Here is a 16,959-nt window from a genome sequence, read left to right on the forward strand (position 1 = left end):
GGGATTTATGAAAAAATCCAGAATTTTCTTATATTTATAGAATTTTCTCCAAATTTCAATCGCTCATAACTTCCTCATAGAAACTCCGATTTCTGCATTCCACATGTCCACGAACTCGTATCGACGCGCTCTACAACTTTCGTGAAGGAAGTTCTCACAGAATCTAAACGTATAAAAAGTCAAACTTCGTAACCCCCTAAAACGTGCACTTCGAATAATTATTCGTCCGAAAATAATTCCACTCCACCCTCGAACCACGAAATCGTACAAACGAACACCTTATTAATCCCAGGAAACATTTAGGAATTAATAACAAATTTCCGAGGTCTTACAAGATGTGTGCCCGGTTTTGGTGGGGGAGTAAAGCAGATGTCTTGGGAACGCTTGTGTAGGCCCAAGGATGAAGAAGGGATGGGGTTTCGCGACTTGTATGCGCATAATTTGGCTCTACTAGCCAAGCAGGGCTGGAGAATTTTGCGTAACCCTAATTCTCTGGTTGGAAGGTTGTTTAAAGCTCGTTATTTTCCTTATAGTGATTTTTTATCTGCTCCGTTAGCTCGTTCTCCTTCAGCTTGCTGGAGGGGAATTTATACTGCCCAGTCAACTCTCAGGCGTGGTGTGAGGTGGCAGGTTGGTGATGGTGCTATGATCAGGATTTGGGAGGATGCATGGCTCCCTAGACCAGCTCTATTTCGTCCTATACGGTATGGCAACTCTGCCTTGATTTTGGTTAGTGAGCTATTGCGTCATGGAAAATGGGATAGAGATTTGATTGCGGCTAATTTTGATGAGGGTGATGCTTCTCTCATTCTTTCTCTTAGCTCTAATCATGTAGCAGATTGATTGGTTTGGCATAAGTGCCTATAAACTGGCAGTCAGCTTGCTGCACCCTAATGTCGCGGCTAGCTCTAGTTCTGTGGAGTCCACTCCTATCTGGAAATCAATTTGGGCAGCTAAGATTCCAGGTAAAATTAAAGTTCACATTTGGAAAGCTTGTGCTTCAATTTTACCTACTGTTTCTCAGCTTCGAGATCGTAGAGTTTACCTCCAGGATGGCTGTTATTTCTGTAATGACGCAGAGGAGTCTGTTGCACATATTAGCAGGGAGTGCGAATTTGTGAAAGACCTGTTCGGTCTATTTCCATCTCTACAGCCAGTTATGGTGGCACCGATGAGCTCTATTATTGATTGGTTGAGCTTCTGTCTGTCTTGCTTGTTGCATGAGGACTTTGAATTCTTGCTTATGCTTATTTGGGGAGTTTGGAAGGAAAGAAATCAGAGAGTTTGGTCTGGGAAGTCTCATTCTCTAGCTCAAGTTCAATTCCAAGTGTTGTCTTTATTTCATAGCTTCAAGGCAGTTAGTGTGAAGAGCAGATACAAATTGGGTAGGCAGATCAAACCTTGGTCACCTCCTTCAGCTGGTTGGCTAAAAGTCAATGTTTATGGTGCTTTTGAAGAGAATCTGCACAGGGGAGGCGAGAATCTGCACAGGGGAGGACTAGGTGTTGTAGTTCGTGATTCCTTGGGTGCTTTTGTTGCTGGTGCTTGTTGCCGATGTGATAATGTAACTTCTCCCTATATGGTGGAGGCTTTGGCTGGTCGCTTGGCTTGCCAGATAGCCTTAGAGTTTCATTTGTCACCTGTTACTATTGAGACTGATTGCTTACAGTTGGTTCAGGCTATTCAAGCAGAGGGTAAGGATACTTCTGTGTTTGGGAGAGTTATTGATGATATCTCTCTGGCTTTGACCTCCTTGGCTGGTTCCTTCTTTTGTCATGTTTATAGGGAATCTAATAAGATTGCTCATAAGCTAGCTCATAGTGCTCTGATTTCGGGGTTGCAAGTTTCTTGGAGTGGGGATGTCCCTCCAGCACTGATGAAATCCTTTGTAACAATTAGGTTTTATCAATAAAGTTTGTCGTCCTTCCTTTAAAAAAAAAAACGTGCCTCGTCAGGAATTGTAAACAAAATATGAGACATTGCTTTTACGATTTTACCCTCTCTATCTCCACAAAATATCCTTTCCATCGTAACAATTCAACACCCGCTGGTTCTCAACGCTCCACACGACGTTCGCTCCAGATTTCGGAAAAATAACACGCTTGCTTGCTCAGTTGCTCTAGCCTCTACTCTCTCAAGTCTCATTTTCGACAAAGGACTAAGGACTAAGAGGTAAGATTTGTATTTAGCTCTCTCTCACTCTCTCTCTCTCTCTCTCTCACATATTTCTGATATCTTTCATCTCTTACACTCTCGATTCTCTCTCCCTCTTTCTATCTCAATCTTTTCATTTCCTCCTCTCCACCTCTGAGTTCGGGTACTTGCGTCTTTGTGTCTCTCTATTAAGTACTGGGTCGACGGATTAATTTCTCTGCAAAAGAAAACAATAGAGGTACCTCTCCACAAAGTCTCCAAAATTTTATGTTTAGCAACTTTTGGTTTTGCTTGAACGCGCCTCACGCGCCTTCTCCAAAACTCCTGCTGTTACCTAACTTCTACTCCGATTGGCCCTCGTCGATCTCTTTCTCTCTGAATTTTCTTGGGCTATCTGACTGTTCTGGTGGCTTCCCCGACCTTTGTCTTCTCCACCCTTCCACCGGGAAGCGGCGGAGACCGGAATACGATGTCGATTCAACGTAAGAGGGTGAAAAATGGAGGTGACATCAGCAGTGATCTGGAGGCTCTCAGAGTCGAGGATCCGGACTCCTCGGTGCAGACTCCTCCGGCTGCCTTACCTCAGATGACTTACGCTAGCACACTCAAGAATCCAGTGGATCGCTACAGGCAAACCATGACGAAGGACTTTGAGTTTACTGATGATGACTGCTCTTACTCTTTGGGTAAGCATGGATTGAATGTTTCCTTCTCTGAAAAGGTTCATAATAAGCTTGATTTTGACTGGCGCTGCGCTGTGATTGTGAAACTCATGGGAAAACCCAATTCCACCAACACTTTTGATTTTATGCTAAGAGGTTTAAGAAGAAAATGGCAAGTCAAGTGTGGCTGGCAACTCATTGATCTTCCTAATGATTTTTTCATTGTCAAATTCAACTTAGAAGAGGATATGAACTATGCTTTATGTGGTGGACCTTGGATTTTGGCTGGACAGACGTTGCTTGTGAGAAAATGGAGACCTGATTTTGATCCTATGAATGAATTTATTGGAAAAATGGCATTATGGGTCAGAATTTTTAGGCTGCCTGTTAAGTACTTTAAGGAGTTTACTGTAGCCAAAATTGGAAAAATTCTTGGGGATGTTGTGAAGGTTGACAAACTTTCTGTTGGACAATCCAGGGGAAAATTTGCTCGTGTCTGTATCGAAATTGATTTAAGCAAGCCCCTTCGTCCATATGTTGAAGTTGAATCTACTGCTTATAATGTTGTGTATGAAGGCATTTCCCTTATTTGCTTTGAGTGTGGCTGCTATGGCCATTCCAAGGATAAATGTCCCACTCTGAAAGCTCCCACAAAGGATGACATTGTCCAACATGGCTCTAACAATGACCCTGCTGTGGCCCATACTTGTGATACTGCTACTGCTGTCCCTTCTGATGTGAGCATGACAACTGTGATGAATGGACCTGGCTCTCCTCCTACATGTGATGTGATTAAGGATGATATGGGCCCTTGGATGCTTATGAGCTACAGAAACAAGAAGAAAAGTAGTGACACTGTTGTTGCTAAAAAGCATGGGAACTCTGGTTCCAGGTTTTCTGTCTTGCAAGCTGAGAGTGGCATGGAGTCTGACCTGCCGGAAAAGACCATACAAGACAACCCCTATGAGACCGTACCTCATGTTGTCAAACTTTGGAAGAATTTTCAAGAGAAAAGGAAAGTTGTCTCTGTGTCTACAAATTCCAATTCTGCCAATGACACTAATGCCACTCTGAAGAATTCTGATCTACATGGTAATCACTCCCCTGCTAAAACTGCTTCTGTATTTTCTGACAACTCTAAAATAAAGAGTAAAAGTCTGTCTAGAATCCCAATGAAAGATGTTTCTAACATTGGAAGCTGCAGTGGATCTAAAGTTGACATTCATTACCAAAGAAAAACCAAAGGAGTTAACCCTATCACCAAACATCAGACTAATGTTTTCAAAAAGCTCTCGTTTGAAAATATGGGGTCTAATGCTTTTGGTGATGGAATTTCTGCCATATTTGGTCATTGCCCACCTGAGGAGTCCACATCAATTGGGGATTTGGTATCCTCCATAAATCATGACTCTGAAAACTTTGTGGAGAAAACCTTTGCTGCTAATAGCATGCTGACAGTTAATAATGACCTGCCTTCCCATGATGGGGAGAGCATGGTTGATGTTTAATTGGGGTGTCTACCCTCTCTTTCTTTGCATCTCAATGTTAAAAGTCTTATTTTGGAATGCCAGAGGTGCTGGAAGTGAGAACTTTAGATCTGCCATTGCAGATTTAGTCAATCTACATTCTGTAGATATTTTAGCTATTTGTGAGCCTCGGGTTCAATTCAGTAGGGCTAAGGATGCTCTCAGGAAAATTGGTTTTTCTGATTATAGAATTGTGGAAGCTAATGGTTTTTCTGGTGGGATTTGGCTCCTGTGGAATAGTTTTAAAGTTCATGTTGATTTTATTGATAAAAGTGCTCAATCAGTTTCTGTCAAGATCTCTATTCCTGGTAAACCTATTTGGATGCTTACTGTGATCTATGCTAGCCCCACTAACTCTGTTAGAGCTGCACTGTGGCCTTATCTGGATAAACTTACTGAGGATGTTAATCTCCCTAGCATGTTTATTGGTGATTTTAATGAGCTGATTTCTGTTGATGACAAAAGCTGTGGTCCTTTCCATGGAAGATTTGGTGGCCTCAGAGATTGGGTTAATAGAAATGCCTTACTTGACATGGGTTTTCAAGGTTCACGTTTCACATGGAGTAATAATAGAATTAAGGAGAGATTGGATAGAGGGTTATGCAACTGCTCTTGGAGGTCTTCCTTTGCTGAGGCTTTTATTCAACATCTTCCTAAGACTAGATCGGATCACTGCCCCATTTTGATGCAACTCCATTCTAACAATTCTGTTAATAAAGATGCTACTGCCTTTAGGTTCCAGGCCATGTGGTTCTCCCATGCTAATTATGATGAGTTTGTCTCTACAACTTGGATGGGCCTAACTGGTGATTTTTCTGCTAAAATAAATGCTCTCTCTAAGGCTCTTGCTCAGTGGAACAAGGATGTTTTTGGTCATTTGTTTCACAGGAAAAGGAAGCTTTTAGCTAGGATTGGTGGTATTCAGAAGGCTAGGGATAGACATGATAACCCCTTCCTTATTAATCTGGAATCTGAGCTTATTCAGGAATATGAGACAATCAGAGAACAAGAAAATTTATTTTGGCGGCAGAAATCCAGGGACAAATGGCTGCAAGGTGGAGATAGAAATACCAGGTTCTTTCATCTAACTACTCTTGTTAGAAGGAGGAAAAATAAAATTGAGGGATTATTTGATAAGGATGGTAACTGGTTTACTGATTCTGCAAGCATGAAGAATATTTCTGTTGATTTTTTTGTGGATCTTTTTTCTCTTAAAAATTATGAGGATATTAGATTTACCATTCCCTGGCTTTTCCCTGCTATTGATCAGCTGACCTTAGACAATATATGCAAGCCTGTTACTCTTGTGGAAGTTAAAAACTCTTTATTTGATATTGGAGGACTTAAGGCTCCTGGCTGTGATGGTTTTTCCCTGCCATATTTTTTCAAAACCATTGGCAAACCTATTCTAGTGAAATCTTCAAAGTTGTTCATGAAGCTTTCATTTCCTGCAAAATTCCTCCAGGCCTTAATCACACCATCATCTCTCTCATTCCAAAAATTGATGGCCCTCAGCATATGGCCAATTTTCAACCTATCAGTTTGTGTACAACTATCTATAAAGTTATCTCCAAGATCATTGTTGCTAGAATCAGGCCTTTGATGCAGCACTTAATCAGTCCCAATCAGGTAAGTTATGTCCCTGGTAGGCACATTTCTGATAATATTATGATTGCTCAAGAATTGCTTTTTAAATTCAAAAAATCCTCAGGAAATTTGGGATTTTTTGCTTGGAAGGTGGATCTCTCTAAAGCCTATGATAGGCTGAGATGGGATTTCATTGAAATGGTTCTTTATGAAGCCCAATTTCCTCAGTCTCTGGTTAAGCTCATTATGGACTGCATAACTTCAACTAGCTTTTAGATTTGCTTCAATGGTGAATTGACTAACTCCTTTAAAGCTCAAAGAGGTATTAGACAAGGGGATCCACTCTCACCTTACATTTTTGTTCCTTGTATGGAAAAGCTTTCACATCTCATCCAATCAAATGTGGATATTGGAAGTTGGAAACCTGTTAAAGCTTCTCAATCTGGCCCTAAAATATCCCATCTTTTCTTTGCTGATGATCTAATGTTGTTTGCTGAGGCTTCCTCCATTCAGACCTGCAAGCTCAAGAGATGTCTTGATTTGTTTTGTTCTCTGTCTGGACAGGCTGTTAATTATGAAAAATCCATGATCTTTTGCTCCCCTAACACTTGCAAGAGGATTGCTGTTGATATCAGTAAAATTTGTGGATCTCCCTTAACCAATGATCTTGGGAAATATTTAGGTATGCCTCTCATTCATTCCAGAGTTAACAAGAATACTTATGCTAGCATCTTTGATAAGATTCAATGCAGACTATCTAGCTGGAAGAGTAAGGTTTTGAGTATGGCAGGTAGATTAACCTTGGTGCAATCTGTTACTTCTGCCATTCCCAATTATGCTATGCAGACTGCTAGGCTACCTGTGAGTTTGTGTGAAAAATTTGACAAATTAAACAGAGATTTCATTTGGGGTGACACTATTGAGAAAAAGATTAAAAGAAGGTCCATTTAGTCAATTGGAATACTGTTTGCCAACCAAAGCTGTTGGGTGGCCTTGGGATTAAGAAAACTGCTGATATGAATCAGGCTATGCTTGCCAAAGCCAGTTGGAGGATCTTTCAAAAGGACAGTGGTCTTTGGGCTTCAATGTATGCTGCTAAATATTTGCACAGCTCCAATATTACTGAGACAAGTTATCAACCTCCTACTGACTGCTCAAGCACTTGGAGAAGCATTTCTCATGGTGCTGAGCTGCTAAGGAAATGCCTAAAATGGCGTATGGGTGATGGTAGCTCCATTAATTTTTGGCTTGATCATTGGCTCCTTCCCTCATCCCTCATCTGTTTGGCTCTTCCTACTGCTGACATTAACATCAATGCAACCATCAATAGCTTTTGGACTGATGAGGCCTGGAACCTGGATCTTCTCTCTTCCATGGTCCCAAGTGATATCGTCAATAAAATTATCAATATCCCTACTGGTTTTGATAATTGTGGTTGTGATTCTTTGATTTGGGGAGCCACATCTAATGGTACCTTCACAGTCAAGTCTGCCTATAATTCTAGTTTTGATTTTTCCAACCCCCAAAATTCTCAATGGGCTGCTGTTTGGAAAAGTAATGTTCCTCCTAAGCTGAAAACCTTCATGTGGGCTGCTCTCCATAAGAAGTTGCTAACTAATTTTCAAAGGGCTAGAAGAGGTTTTACCTCCTCCTCCTTATGCCCTATCTGCAAGGCTGATGATGAAACCCTCATCCACTTGTTCAGGGACTGTCCTAGATCTCTTGCTATTTGGAATGCTTTTCTTAAACCTGGGGCTATCTTTAACTCTTTCTCCCTGGACTGGAATGGTTGGATTGCTGCTCAACTGCACTGTCAGACACTGATTCAGAAGAATATTAAATGGTGCAATCTTTTCATATTTATTTGTTGGTTTATCTAGAAATGGATAAATAAGGTTGTTTTTGATCCAAGGTTTATCATGCCTACTTGTCCTGATAAAGTGATCTGGAACTATGCTGCAGAATGGACTAATGCCAATGTCAAATTGAATGTTGATACTGTCTACAGGTACATCCCTCTTGCTTGGAAGAAGCCTATGGATAATTTTTACAAACTAAACATTGATGGGACTAGATCCTCTTCAACCTGCAAAATTGGTGCTGGGGGTGTCATCAGGGACCATATGGGTAACTGGATCACTGGTTTCCAAGTCAATTTGGGAACTGGAGAAATTCTTGATGCTAAAGCTTGGGGTTTATTCTACGGTCTTAAACTTGCTGTGAGCCTTCACATCTCTCATTTGGAGGTGGAGTCTGATTCTGCCATCTTGGTGCAGCTTATGCAGAAAGCTGAATTCTCCCTTCTTCCACTTGGTTCTCTTCTCAAGGGATGCTCAAATATGATGGATGTTATGGAGAATGTCCACCTGTCCCACATCTTCAGAGAATGCAATATGACTGCTGACTCTTTAGCTAAGGAAAGCATTAATCATGAACTTGGTGTCATCATTTTTGAGAATCTGCCTGTTCTAGAGCTAGGAGGAGCTCCTGCTCTAACATTTAGTTCTTTTTGTTGTTTTGTTTGGGCCTTCTAGGCCCCGCTTGTAACCGAAAAAAAAAAAAGTCTCCAAAATTTTGGGAACTTATTCTAAATGCCTATTTTATCTGTGTACATGAACCATGATACTAGTACTCATGATTTGAGAACTTGTATGTACCTAATCTTACATTCCTGTATATAGATAGTAATATTGAGACACTAGCTAGTAAGATATGCTTGTAATATCTTTGAATTAGGAAATCCTGGCTCTGCCTGTGCTTATTCGGAATCACCTCTCTCAAGGATCGGATCACCTGCACAAGCTCTCCTAGTCTACACCCAAATTCGCCGGCAAGGCATCTATAGTTGGGGTGTGCTCTGCTCCCCTTGATTCTCAAGGCTTGTGCTTCTCTTTCCTCAATAAACCATGGGAAATCGGTGCACGCAGCGCAGAGTGTATCAAGGCTGGTGTGCATTGTGATGTATTGGTTGGCACCTCATTAGTTGACATGTATGCGGCAAAATGCGGGGACGTTTTTGAGTCCCGGAAAGTGTTTGATTATATATGCCTGCTGAGAGAAATGTGGTAAGTTGGAATGCCATGATTGGTGGGTACTGGAGAAATGGGGATGCGGCAACTGCATTGGTTTTGTTTGAGAAGATGTCAGTGCGGACGTATGTGACTTGGGCTGACATGATCACCGGGACTGGAGATACTGTTAGTGCTAGGCGCTTCTTTGATCAGGTTCCAATGGAGTTGAAGAATGTGATTACGTGGACGGTGATGGTTGATGGGTATTGTAGCAATGGGCAGATGGAGATGGCGAGGCAAGTTTTCGAGGCAATGCCTATGCCCCAGCGCAATCACTTCGTTTCCGGGTATTGCAAGCTAGGTGATGTTAAGGAGGCTAAGATCGTTTTCGATAGAATCCCAGTCCGGAACTTGGTGAATTGGAATTCGATGATATCTGGATATGCGCAAAATGGGTTTTGTGAGGAAGCTGTGAAAGCGTTTGAGAACATGCAAGCCGTGTTTTATCTGCATGTGCTCAGTCTGGGCTATTAGATGTTGGCAAGGATATACATAACATGTTGAGTCATAAAAGGATAAAGCTTAATCAGATTGTTCTCAATGCACTTGTAGACATGTATGCAAAATGTGGCGACTTGATCAATGCAAGGTTGATCTTTGATGAGATGACTGAGAGGAACAGTGCTTGTTGGAATGCTATGATTTCAAGCATGGCTATTCATGGACAGTGCAAGGAGGCTCTTGAATTGTATAGCAGAATGGAGGATTCAAATGAAAAGCCTGATGAGATAACCTTTCTTTCTCTTCTGTCAGCTTGTGCGCATGGAGGTTTAGTAGATGAAGGCATGGAACTTTTCTCCAAGATGCAGAAGAAATATGGTTTGGAAGCAGGAATTAAGCATTATGGGTGCTTAGTTGACCTTTTGCGTCGGCTGGAAGGTTAAGAGAGGCTTACGCTTTAGTTAAAAGTATGCCCATGAAACCCAATGACATGGTTTGGGGGGCTATGCTTGGAGCTTGCCGGATTTATATGGATATGGAAATGACAGAACAGGTAGCAAAGGATATTAGCACCCAAAATTCAAGCATTCAGTCAGGCGATAATTCACATTATGTGCTTCTGTCAAATATTTATGCTGCTTCTGATAGATGATGGGAGAAAGCTGAAAGGACGAGAATGGACTTGGTAAACGAAGGCTTTCAAAAGACACCTGCCCACAGTGCATTTATGCCCTGTGGCGTATAGCATGGATGCCTTTTCAGGGTAAATCATGCTGTGTGTTGAGTAGACTTTAGACCAATTACTAATTCCAATCAGTGAGCTGTGGGCACAACTCTACCATAAAACTGTTAAGTGGCATGGTATAGCTAATAGCAGTAAAGCCTTTAAGCACAATGATGGCATAAGAGAAAGGCTTCCATCCTGGTTTACACACCATATAAAAGTACAATTAGATGGGATTTGGTGACGAAAGAGACGGTGTGCGGAGAATGGAATTCCGCAGAATGTCAGATTCAACGGTTGTTTAATAAAAGCAAAAGTGAAACAGGCAATTTGGGATGTATAGGCATTGAGTATAACAGGGATGGCACTACACAGACTTGCATTCTTTTCCTTGTTGTATATTAAAAGTATGAAAACAAAACAACAATATAATTTTCCTATCTCGTCTTACAAAAACTCAGTCAGACTACACGAAAGGAGTCTGCTATCTTCTTCAAATCTTTGTAATGCCTCTTCCATTGAAGACCTACAAAATCAAAGCAAGTTTAGTTACTGTCTCAAGTTATGGGTATCATTTAGTCATTTGTTTCCTAATAAAGCATGTCAAAGTAGATGGTACGCTTACCACTTCCCGTTACATTAAACAAGTACAGGCGATTCCCTGCTGCAGTTGCTGTGATGGCATGAGGTGGCTCCAACTCATACTGGTAATATGTTCTTCCAGAATCTTGAACAACATTTATGCTCATTACCTTCCCTTCCACATTCTCCCCAATAACTTCGGGTCCAAATGCATTGATCACCGTCTCTGGACGGCCAATTTTTTCAATTGTTGCATCTCCAACAAGATCTGTGAATAAGAACCAAAGTTAAGCTATCAATATCTAGAGATTGGGTTACATAGTAAAAACAGGCATGCATCACTTTGTGTCAAAACTCACTATCTGCAAATCTCAGAACAGGAGCAACAATGACCGACAGGCGTCCCTCCTTGACGCTACCAAATCTCAGGTCGATCTCTGTACCACCAAGATCAGCTATTGATACTGGAACCTGTTAAAATAGACGGCTATGTAAAATGAGGGCAGCTTCCAGACTCCAGTTTGAAAAAGATGTGTGACAAGGAAAACTCAGATCTTTTATGTGGTTTAGCACCGCAAATATTATGTACAAATATATGCTTTTGACATGGTGGATAAGATTATCACCTCTTCCCAATCTTGAGGAACAGAGAAGACATAAGGGATGATAGGGCTCCAACCCACACCGTGCCCTCCAGACTTCTCATCTGGTCTGCGGTATGTCCTCCAACCTGTCTAAGCACACACATACCCAATGAAGGAGACCATATACACTATAAAGCAAAAGGCAAATGTAATTTGAAGGGTTCCAATTCTTTCAGTGAGTTTAATACATGAAGGGATTGAAGGATACCAACCTTGTTCATCTGGTTCGGATAGACCGGGAATCCTTCCTGCTAGGAGACCCTGTTTAATCACGGCCAAACCCTCTCCTGGAAAACCCAACACTGCAGAAGAAACCAAAGAAGCTCCAGACAGCACCACTGATCTTCTCTTCAAAATCCCGGAGACTTTCTCAGCTTCTCCAATAACCAAACCGCTTTCTCTTGAACTCGCTTCGGATCTTGCGCTGCAACCTCTATGTTCTAGTGAAGAAGATTGAACAAGCAAATTGTGGGAGGGGATTGCTTTTGGCTGATAAGTCCAGGCAAAGCTGCAACTGGTAAACAAGGCTGCTCTCATTTTCCTCTACCACTTTTGGAAGTAGAATAGAAATGAGACTTGCTGTGGCGGGATTCCAAGAGCAGAAGCTGTTGTGTTAGATGTTTCTAGTAATTTAGAAACAAGAAGAACTGAACAAGTGTTTGTGAAAGAATGTTGTAGAAGTTTGAGGTTCTCAAGCTTCGGCTTCTTTGAGCATTTGTGGTGCACAATTTTGCTTTCAATATTTTCATTGCTTCAAAACTGAACACGTCGCATTTCATATCAGTTGTGGATTGTGATAGCTCCGGGGTCAACTTGACTACTATGAGGAAAGAACAAATCATTTTTCACTGAAGACCATGAAAATCATGTAATCAGCTGACTTATTTGTCGTCAAATTTTTTTGCTTCTTTTCAGTAAATTCTTGATAAGCCAGATAATTTACCCTAGGTCCAAATTCGAAAATCAAATGCAAATGACGTTTAATGAAAGAAAAAAGAATAAAATCGAGTTGTGCCTACGGAGCCCCATTAGACGAGCATGATAACAAAGTAACAAAAAGATAAAACATTGAAAATCTTCAAAAAAATTCAGTATAGTTTAAATATCATTTTCTCAGAGATGTTCTACAATTACATCTGCAATATATCATTTTCTCAGAGATGTTCTACAATTACAACATGGGAAACCCTGGAAATTATATCACTAAGAATGAAAAGAATATCAATAAACAATATACAACAAAAATTTGGACTGTTGAAAACGGAAAAGATGAGCGCAAATATGAACTTTGGAAATGGAGAAAGAAAGTATAAAGGGGGCCCTAATGTTGCATACTCAAGGCAAGGGCATTGGAGGCCTCCAATCAGAAAACTTGACCAAGTCTCTATTAACAATAGATCCGTCGTGCAGCCAGAATGTTTCAGTTGATTGGTGAAACAACCTGACTTTTCTCTGAAGTTCCCAAAGAATTGCATGCATTGCAGAACATGAAGCTGATTCTGAAGCATAGGCCCATAAACATCTTACTTGTCTACCACGGCTTATCATTCCCTCTATGATTTCATCTGTGAGAAAGAAAAGGTCAACAACCAAGACACAAAACAAAATGTTTATATGGTGAAAACTAGAACTTATTCTTTGGAAAGATGGTATAGTATACAGTAACCAAAGTAAGATGTGAATGGGATTCTGCATTTCACCTGATATTGACTCTAGGTACTGCAAAAGCTCAGGACCTATTCGAGTTGACGGCCATTTAATCGATATCTGGGTGTAATCAACAACATTCTGGAAAGGAAGTTCTACTTCATCCGATAATATCACTGGGACGCACTCCTGTAGCAGAACCAGAAAAAAATTATTTCTACAGTATTGGTATAATATATGTATATATATATACACACATGTAAAGAGAGAGAGAGAGAGAGACCACAAAGAAAGACTCGTAAAAACGAAGAGTCCAAGATGACTCCCCACGTGGAGCAAGGCAGAACTTGGCGTTGCGCAGGTGTTCAAAATAATCTATCTTTCCCAATTTATCAGGGCCACTGAACTTCAACTCAGGAGATTCCAACTGTTCAGAACATCAGTACATGAATCAAAGGTATTCCTACTTCATGAATTAACATTAAATGTGTCGAATGAGACAAAACCAAAAAGATATAACATGGTATCAGCGATTTGATAAGAAAAAGGAATCCTACTTCATAAACCAGTACATATAATTATAAATATTAGCAACAGGAAAAGGACCAGGCCGTTAACAAAATGCAAGTGCCGTAATTAAATCACAGCTTAACATCAATGCCTATAATCTGAAGTAAAAACCCAAGCACCAACAGGATAGAATAATGGTTAGAAAAGAAGTTGAAGGTCATATTTCTTTCCCTCTACAGTATCTGATATTCCAACATAACAGTTTAAAAAATCACAAAGTAAATGCTTGTACTTATAAGTTGCATCTATTGAGGTGCATCAATCATGCTCCTCCTTTGAAAATTTTCAATAAGAAGCATCTTTTATTTGTCCACAGAAAACATCCAGTGTAAGTAAAACATCAGAATAATCTTAAGCTTCATGATCAAACTGAACTCCAATTAAAGCTGGAATGTACATGAAAATGATAAATTCCACAGATGAGATAATCTCCTTCAGTACTTGCAAGGAAATAAAGTATACCTTATCTGGAAATTTCTTAGAAAGCTCTATCAACTTAAGGCGGCCAGCCTTTCCTTGTGCACGACCTAAATAGTTAGCAAGATACTTCCGCTTCGATAGTGGCAAAGGGCGGACCAGGGTGGCACCATTTGTAGTCATCCCATCATCAACATTCCCAGGAATGATGATATCTTTCCACGTATTAAAGGCACTTGTATCTTTCTTATCAGTCCGATCACCCTGCACTAACATATGAATTTACTACGTTTATGTCATTACCCCCTATAAACAATTACCTGTGCCAAACTAATTCTTATAGCAGAACAAGTTAAAATTTACATACAAAGGCCACTAACAAAGTAATTGAAATATGAAAAAACAAACTGTCCCAAAAAAATTTAAGCCATAAACAAAGAAGAAGAAGAAGAAGAGAGAATAAAATGGCAGAAGTTCAAGATTTCATTTCTTTTCATTACATCGTTCAGGCACATCCTCTCTTAATATAACCTATAAAATACATAGGGGAAGAGAGGGAAAGACTGCTTGTCTTGATAGTCTAATATGTTAATGTCATACTCAATCAGGAATCTGGACCATGATCATTCAACTCTTGTTCGAATATATGATCTAGAATCACAATCAGGTAACATAACATACAAGACATCTAAGTAGAGAACATTACCTTATCTACAAAAAAGTAAAGTGTGTGTCTATAAGCGTCAACGACCTCTATTATCTCAAGTTATTGTTTTAATTATACCATATTCTGTCAAGTTATTCTCTCAGTGTCTGAGATGGTAAAGTGCCTTGACTTGAAGTTATCTAGAGTAAACTTTTTTCATTTTAAGAACTGTAATACTCACATTATCCTAGTAACTACTATCTACAACTTTACAAAGATAGTATCTATGTAAACCATTGCACTTTCAAATTTGTAAATAACTAAAGCAGAAAATACATGCTGGAATAGGTAAATACCTCGGGGGTAAGAATAATGGAACGATTGATGAATTTTGCCCACGACCTAAATAAATGAGCACCAGCTCCACTGCATAGTAAAGCATGAAAGTGAGCATCAATAACAAAAACTTCTGGCAAAGTTAGGAGAAAGCATAATTCATGAAAAACAAAATTTACCTTGGAAATACAAAAATATGATCACGACCACCAGATCGCCTGAAATACGGCATTTGACTCAACACCTGTAAGTATTGAACTTGTGAGCATAACATAACAACCTATTGCTTTATAAGCAAATCACTGGATGCAAAGGAAGAACAACAAACACCCACCACTTATAGTCCAAACAAAACCGCAATGACTTTACCTTCACATATGTCTGGTTGATCTCTTTATCATTAAGACCACCCATCATTCGAACACATTTTGCATACGCCGGCACAAAAAACAGGTCTGCTTCCTCTTTCTTCCTCGTTCGGAATCTCGATTCTTGCAGTAGCCTGTGTATTTTCACCTAAATTTGAATAATCAAGCAAAATCAACACACATGAACAAAATTTCTCCTAATCATTTCAAGATTTAATTTCTTTTCTCCATTTAACAACTTCCTCAGCAAAAACTCAGACCTGGAAACCAATTATTCCACACAAATCTTGCTATGAAATGTAACAATTTCAAGCAAAGAGCACCAATTAATCCTCAAATGAACTAAACAGTAAAAACAAACAATGATTCCTCCATAGTTGCAAAAGTAACTGATTCAAAAATTACCGCAATTGAACTAGCAGCTAGCAAATGATTACCTGAGTGCCCCACTGGCCTTTCAAGCAAGAGGTGGAGTCAATGGAGCCATCCCTGCCGGACATCAAGGCCTTGAGGCCGTCGATCTCGCGCTCGTCGTAGACGTAAATCTTGAGGTCGACGACGGGGCCGTACCCGCGGTGGGGCCACAAGAGGTCTCTGCCATTGGTGACGTGGACGGAGCTCCGTGAAGCGGTGACGGGATCGGCGGGGGTGAAGGAGCAGGGGAGTGAGGAGCGGTCGAGGAGCTTGGTGAAGAAGACGGTGGTGGCTACCAAGAGGAGGGCTCCGATCTGGTGCTTGCGGGTGCAGAGAGGCTGTTGGTGGTGCTGCGCGCTGTATGGTCGGGCTTTGCTGTTTACGCTTCCCAGCATGACTGCCGGTGAGACGGAATCGGAATGGGATGACGTCGACTAAATATATCACTAGAAAATTCTCCCCCGCGATGCTGCGGATTAAATTTTTTTTTCCCCTCAAATCTTGATCTACATAATATAATACAATTACAGTTTTACATATTACAAAAATTGGTATTTCTTAGGAATTGAGGTAGCGAGGGGGAGAGAAGGGATCTACTTGTGCCAGAGGAAGTATATTCTTGACCTACTGACAGAGACAGGTATGTTGGATTGCAAACCTATTGACACTCCTATTGAGCAAAACCATTGTTTAGCAGATCCAGATCAAGTACCTACTGACAGAGCTCGCTATCAGAGGTTGGTTGGGCGCTTGATTTATTTGGCTCATACTAGACCAGATGTTGCATATACAGTGAGTGTGGTAAGTCAGTTCATGCATAACCCGAGTGAGAGTCACATGGATGCTGTTGTGAGAATTTTAAGGTACTTGAAGTCAGCTCCAGGGAGAGGAGTAATGTTTTCTAAACACAACAACATTCTCGAGGTTTGTGGCTTCACAGATGCTAATTGGGCTGGAAATATCACAGATAGGAAGTCAACATCAGGTTACTTTACCTTTGTGGGAGGTAATTTGGTTACATGGAAGTGTAAGAAACAGAAAGTTGTGGCGCGATCCAGTGCTGAGGCTGAGTATAGAGGTATGGCTCATGGGGTGTGTGAATTACTGTGGCTGAGAAATCTGTTACGGGATTTAGGTTTCAAACTCAAAAGTACTATGCAGTTATATTGT

The 16,959-nt window shown here is 40.6% G+C and overlaps 3 protein-coding genes and 1 pseudogene across 3 annotated transcripts; 2 read left to right on the forward strand and 2 right to left on the reverse strand.

The window, feature by feature from the left end:
• Nucleotides 1-4,358: 4,358 nt before the first annotated feature.
• LOC133716290 (uncharacterized) lies at nt 4,359-8,463 on the forward strand. The gene is made up of 6 exons (XM_062142995.1): nt 4,359-5,706; nt 5,808-5,971; nt 6,080-6,163; nt 6,308-6,790; nt 6,910-7,772; nt 7,842-8,463. Exons 1-6 carry the CDS (start codon nt 4,359-4,361, stop codon nt 8,461-8,463), a joined length of 3,564 nt encoding a protein of 1,187 aa, XP_061998979.1.
• A 228-nt stretch (nt 8,464-8,691) lies between these two features.
• Nucleotides 8,692-10,339, forward strand: LOC133714265 (pentatricopeptide repeat-containing protein At3g21470-like; annotated as a pseudogene).
• A 143-nt stretch (nt 10,340-10,482) lies between these two features.
• LOC133714266 (psbP domain-containing protein 4, chloroplastic) lies at nt 10,483-12,113 on the reverse strand. The gene is made up of 5 exons (XM_062140351.1): nt 11,604-12,113; nt 11,374-11,477; nt 11,107-11,218; nt 10,791-11,015; nt 10,483-10,691 (listed from the first exon to the last, which is right to left on the reverse strand). Exons 1-5 carry the CDS (start codon nt 11,926-11,928, stop codon nt 10,627-10,629), a joined length of 831 nt encoding a protein of 276 aa, XP_061996335.1. The 5' UTR covers nt 11,929-12,113; the 3' UTR covers nt 10,483-10,626.
• A 372-nt stretch (nt 12,114-12,485) lies between these two features.
• LOC133714264 (probable beta-1,4-xylosyltransferase IRX10) lies at nt 12,486-16,424 on the reverse strand. Its single transcript, XM_062140350.1, has 8 exons — nt 15,813-16,424; nt 15,377-15,523; nt 15,187-15,251; nt 15,028-15,097; nt 14,071-14,289; nt 13,322-13,465; nt 13,092-13,227; nt 12,486-12,956 (listed from the first exon to the last, which is right to left on the reverse strand). The coding sequence occupies exons 1-8, from the start codon at nt 16,182-16,184 to the stop codon at nt 12,727-12,729; spliced, it is 1,383 nt and encodes a 460-aa protein (XP_061996334.1). The 5' UTR covers nt 16,185-16,424; the 3' UTR covers nt 12,486-12,726.
• Between the last annotated feature and the right edge of the window lie 535 nt (nt 16,425-16,959).

This window comes from Rosa rugosa, chromosome 6 (assembly GCF_958449725.1).
Source record: "Rosa rugosa chromosome 6, drRosRugo1.1, whole genome shotgun sequence".
NCBI classification, from domain to species: domain Eukaryota; kingdom Viridiplantae; phylum Streptophyta; class Magnoliopsida; order Rosales; family Rosaceae; genus Rosa; species Rosa rugosa.

What these genes read in the sequence shown, in the direction of transcription:
- LOC133714264 (XM_062140350.1), bottom strand. Translation starts at nt 16,184, where the DNA reads ATGCTGGGAAGCGTAAACAGCAAAGCCCGACCATACAGCGCGCAGCAC. An exon ending in AAGGCCAGTGGGGCACTCAG is followed by an intron (nt 15,524 to 15,812) that starts GTAATCATTTGC and finishes ATTCAAATTTAG; the next exon opens with GTGAAAATACACAGGCTACT. An exon ending in TCAACCAGACATATGTGAAG is followed by an intron (nt 15,252 to 15,376) that starts GTAAAGTCATTG and finishes CAATACTTACAG; the next exon opens with GTGTTGAGTCAAATGCCGTA.
- LOC133714266 (XM_062140351.1), bottom strand. Translation starts at nt 11,928, where the DNA reads ATGAGAGCAGCCTTGTTTACCAGTTGCAGCTTTGCCTGGACTTATCAG. An exon ending in TTCCTCAAGATTGGGAAGAG is followed by an intron (nt 11,219 to 11,373) that starts GTGATAATCTTA and finishes CTATTTTAACAG; the next exon opens with GTTCCAGTATCAATAGCTGA. An exon ending in TGTTCTGAGATTTGCAGATA is followed by an intron (nt 11,016 to 11,106) that starts GTGAGTTTTGAC and finishes TCTTATTCACAG; the next exon opens with ATCTTGTTGGAGATGCAACA.
- LOC133716290 (XM_062142995.1), top strand. Translation starts at nt 4,359, where the DNA reads ATGTTAAAAGTCTTATTTTGGAATGCCAGAGGTGCTGGAAGTGAGAAC. An exon ending in ACTTAATCAGTCCCAATCAG is followed by an intron (nt 5,972 to 6,079) that starts GTAAGTTATGTC and finishes TTTGCTTGGAAG; the next exon opens with GTGGATCTCTCTAAAGCCTA. An exon ending in TGCAGACTGCTAGGCTACCT is followed by an intron (nt 6,791 to 6,909) that starts GTGAGTTTGTGT and finishes TGCCAACCAAAG; the next exon opens with CTGTTGGGTGGCCTTGGGAT.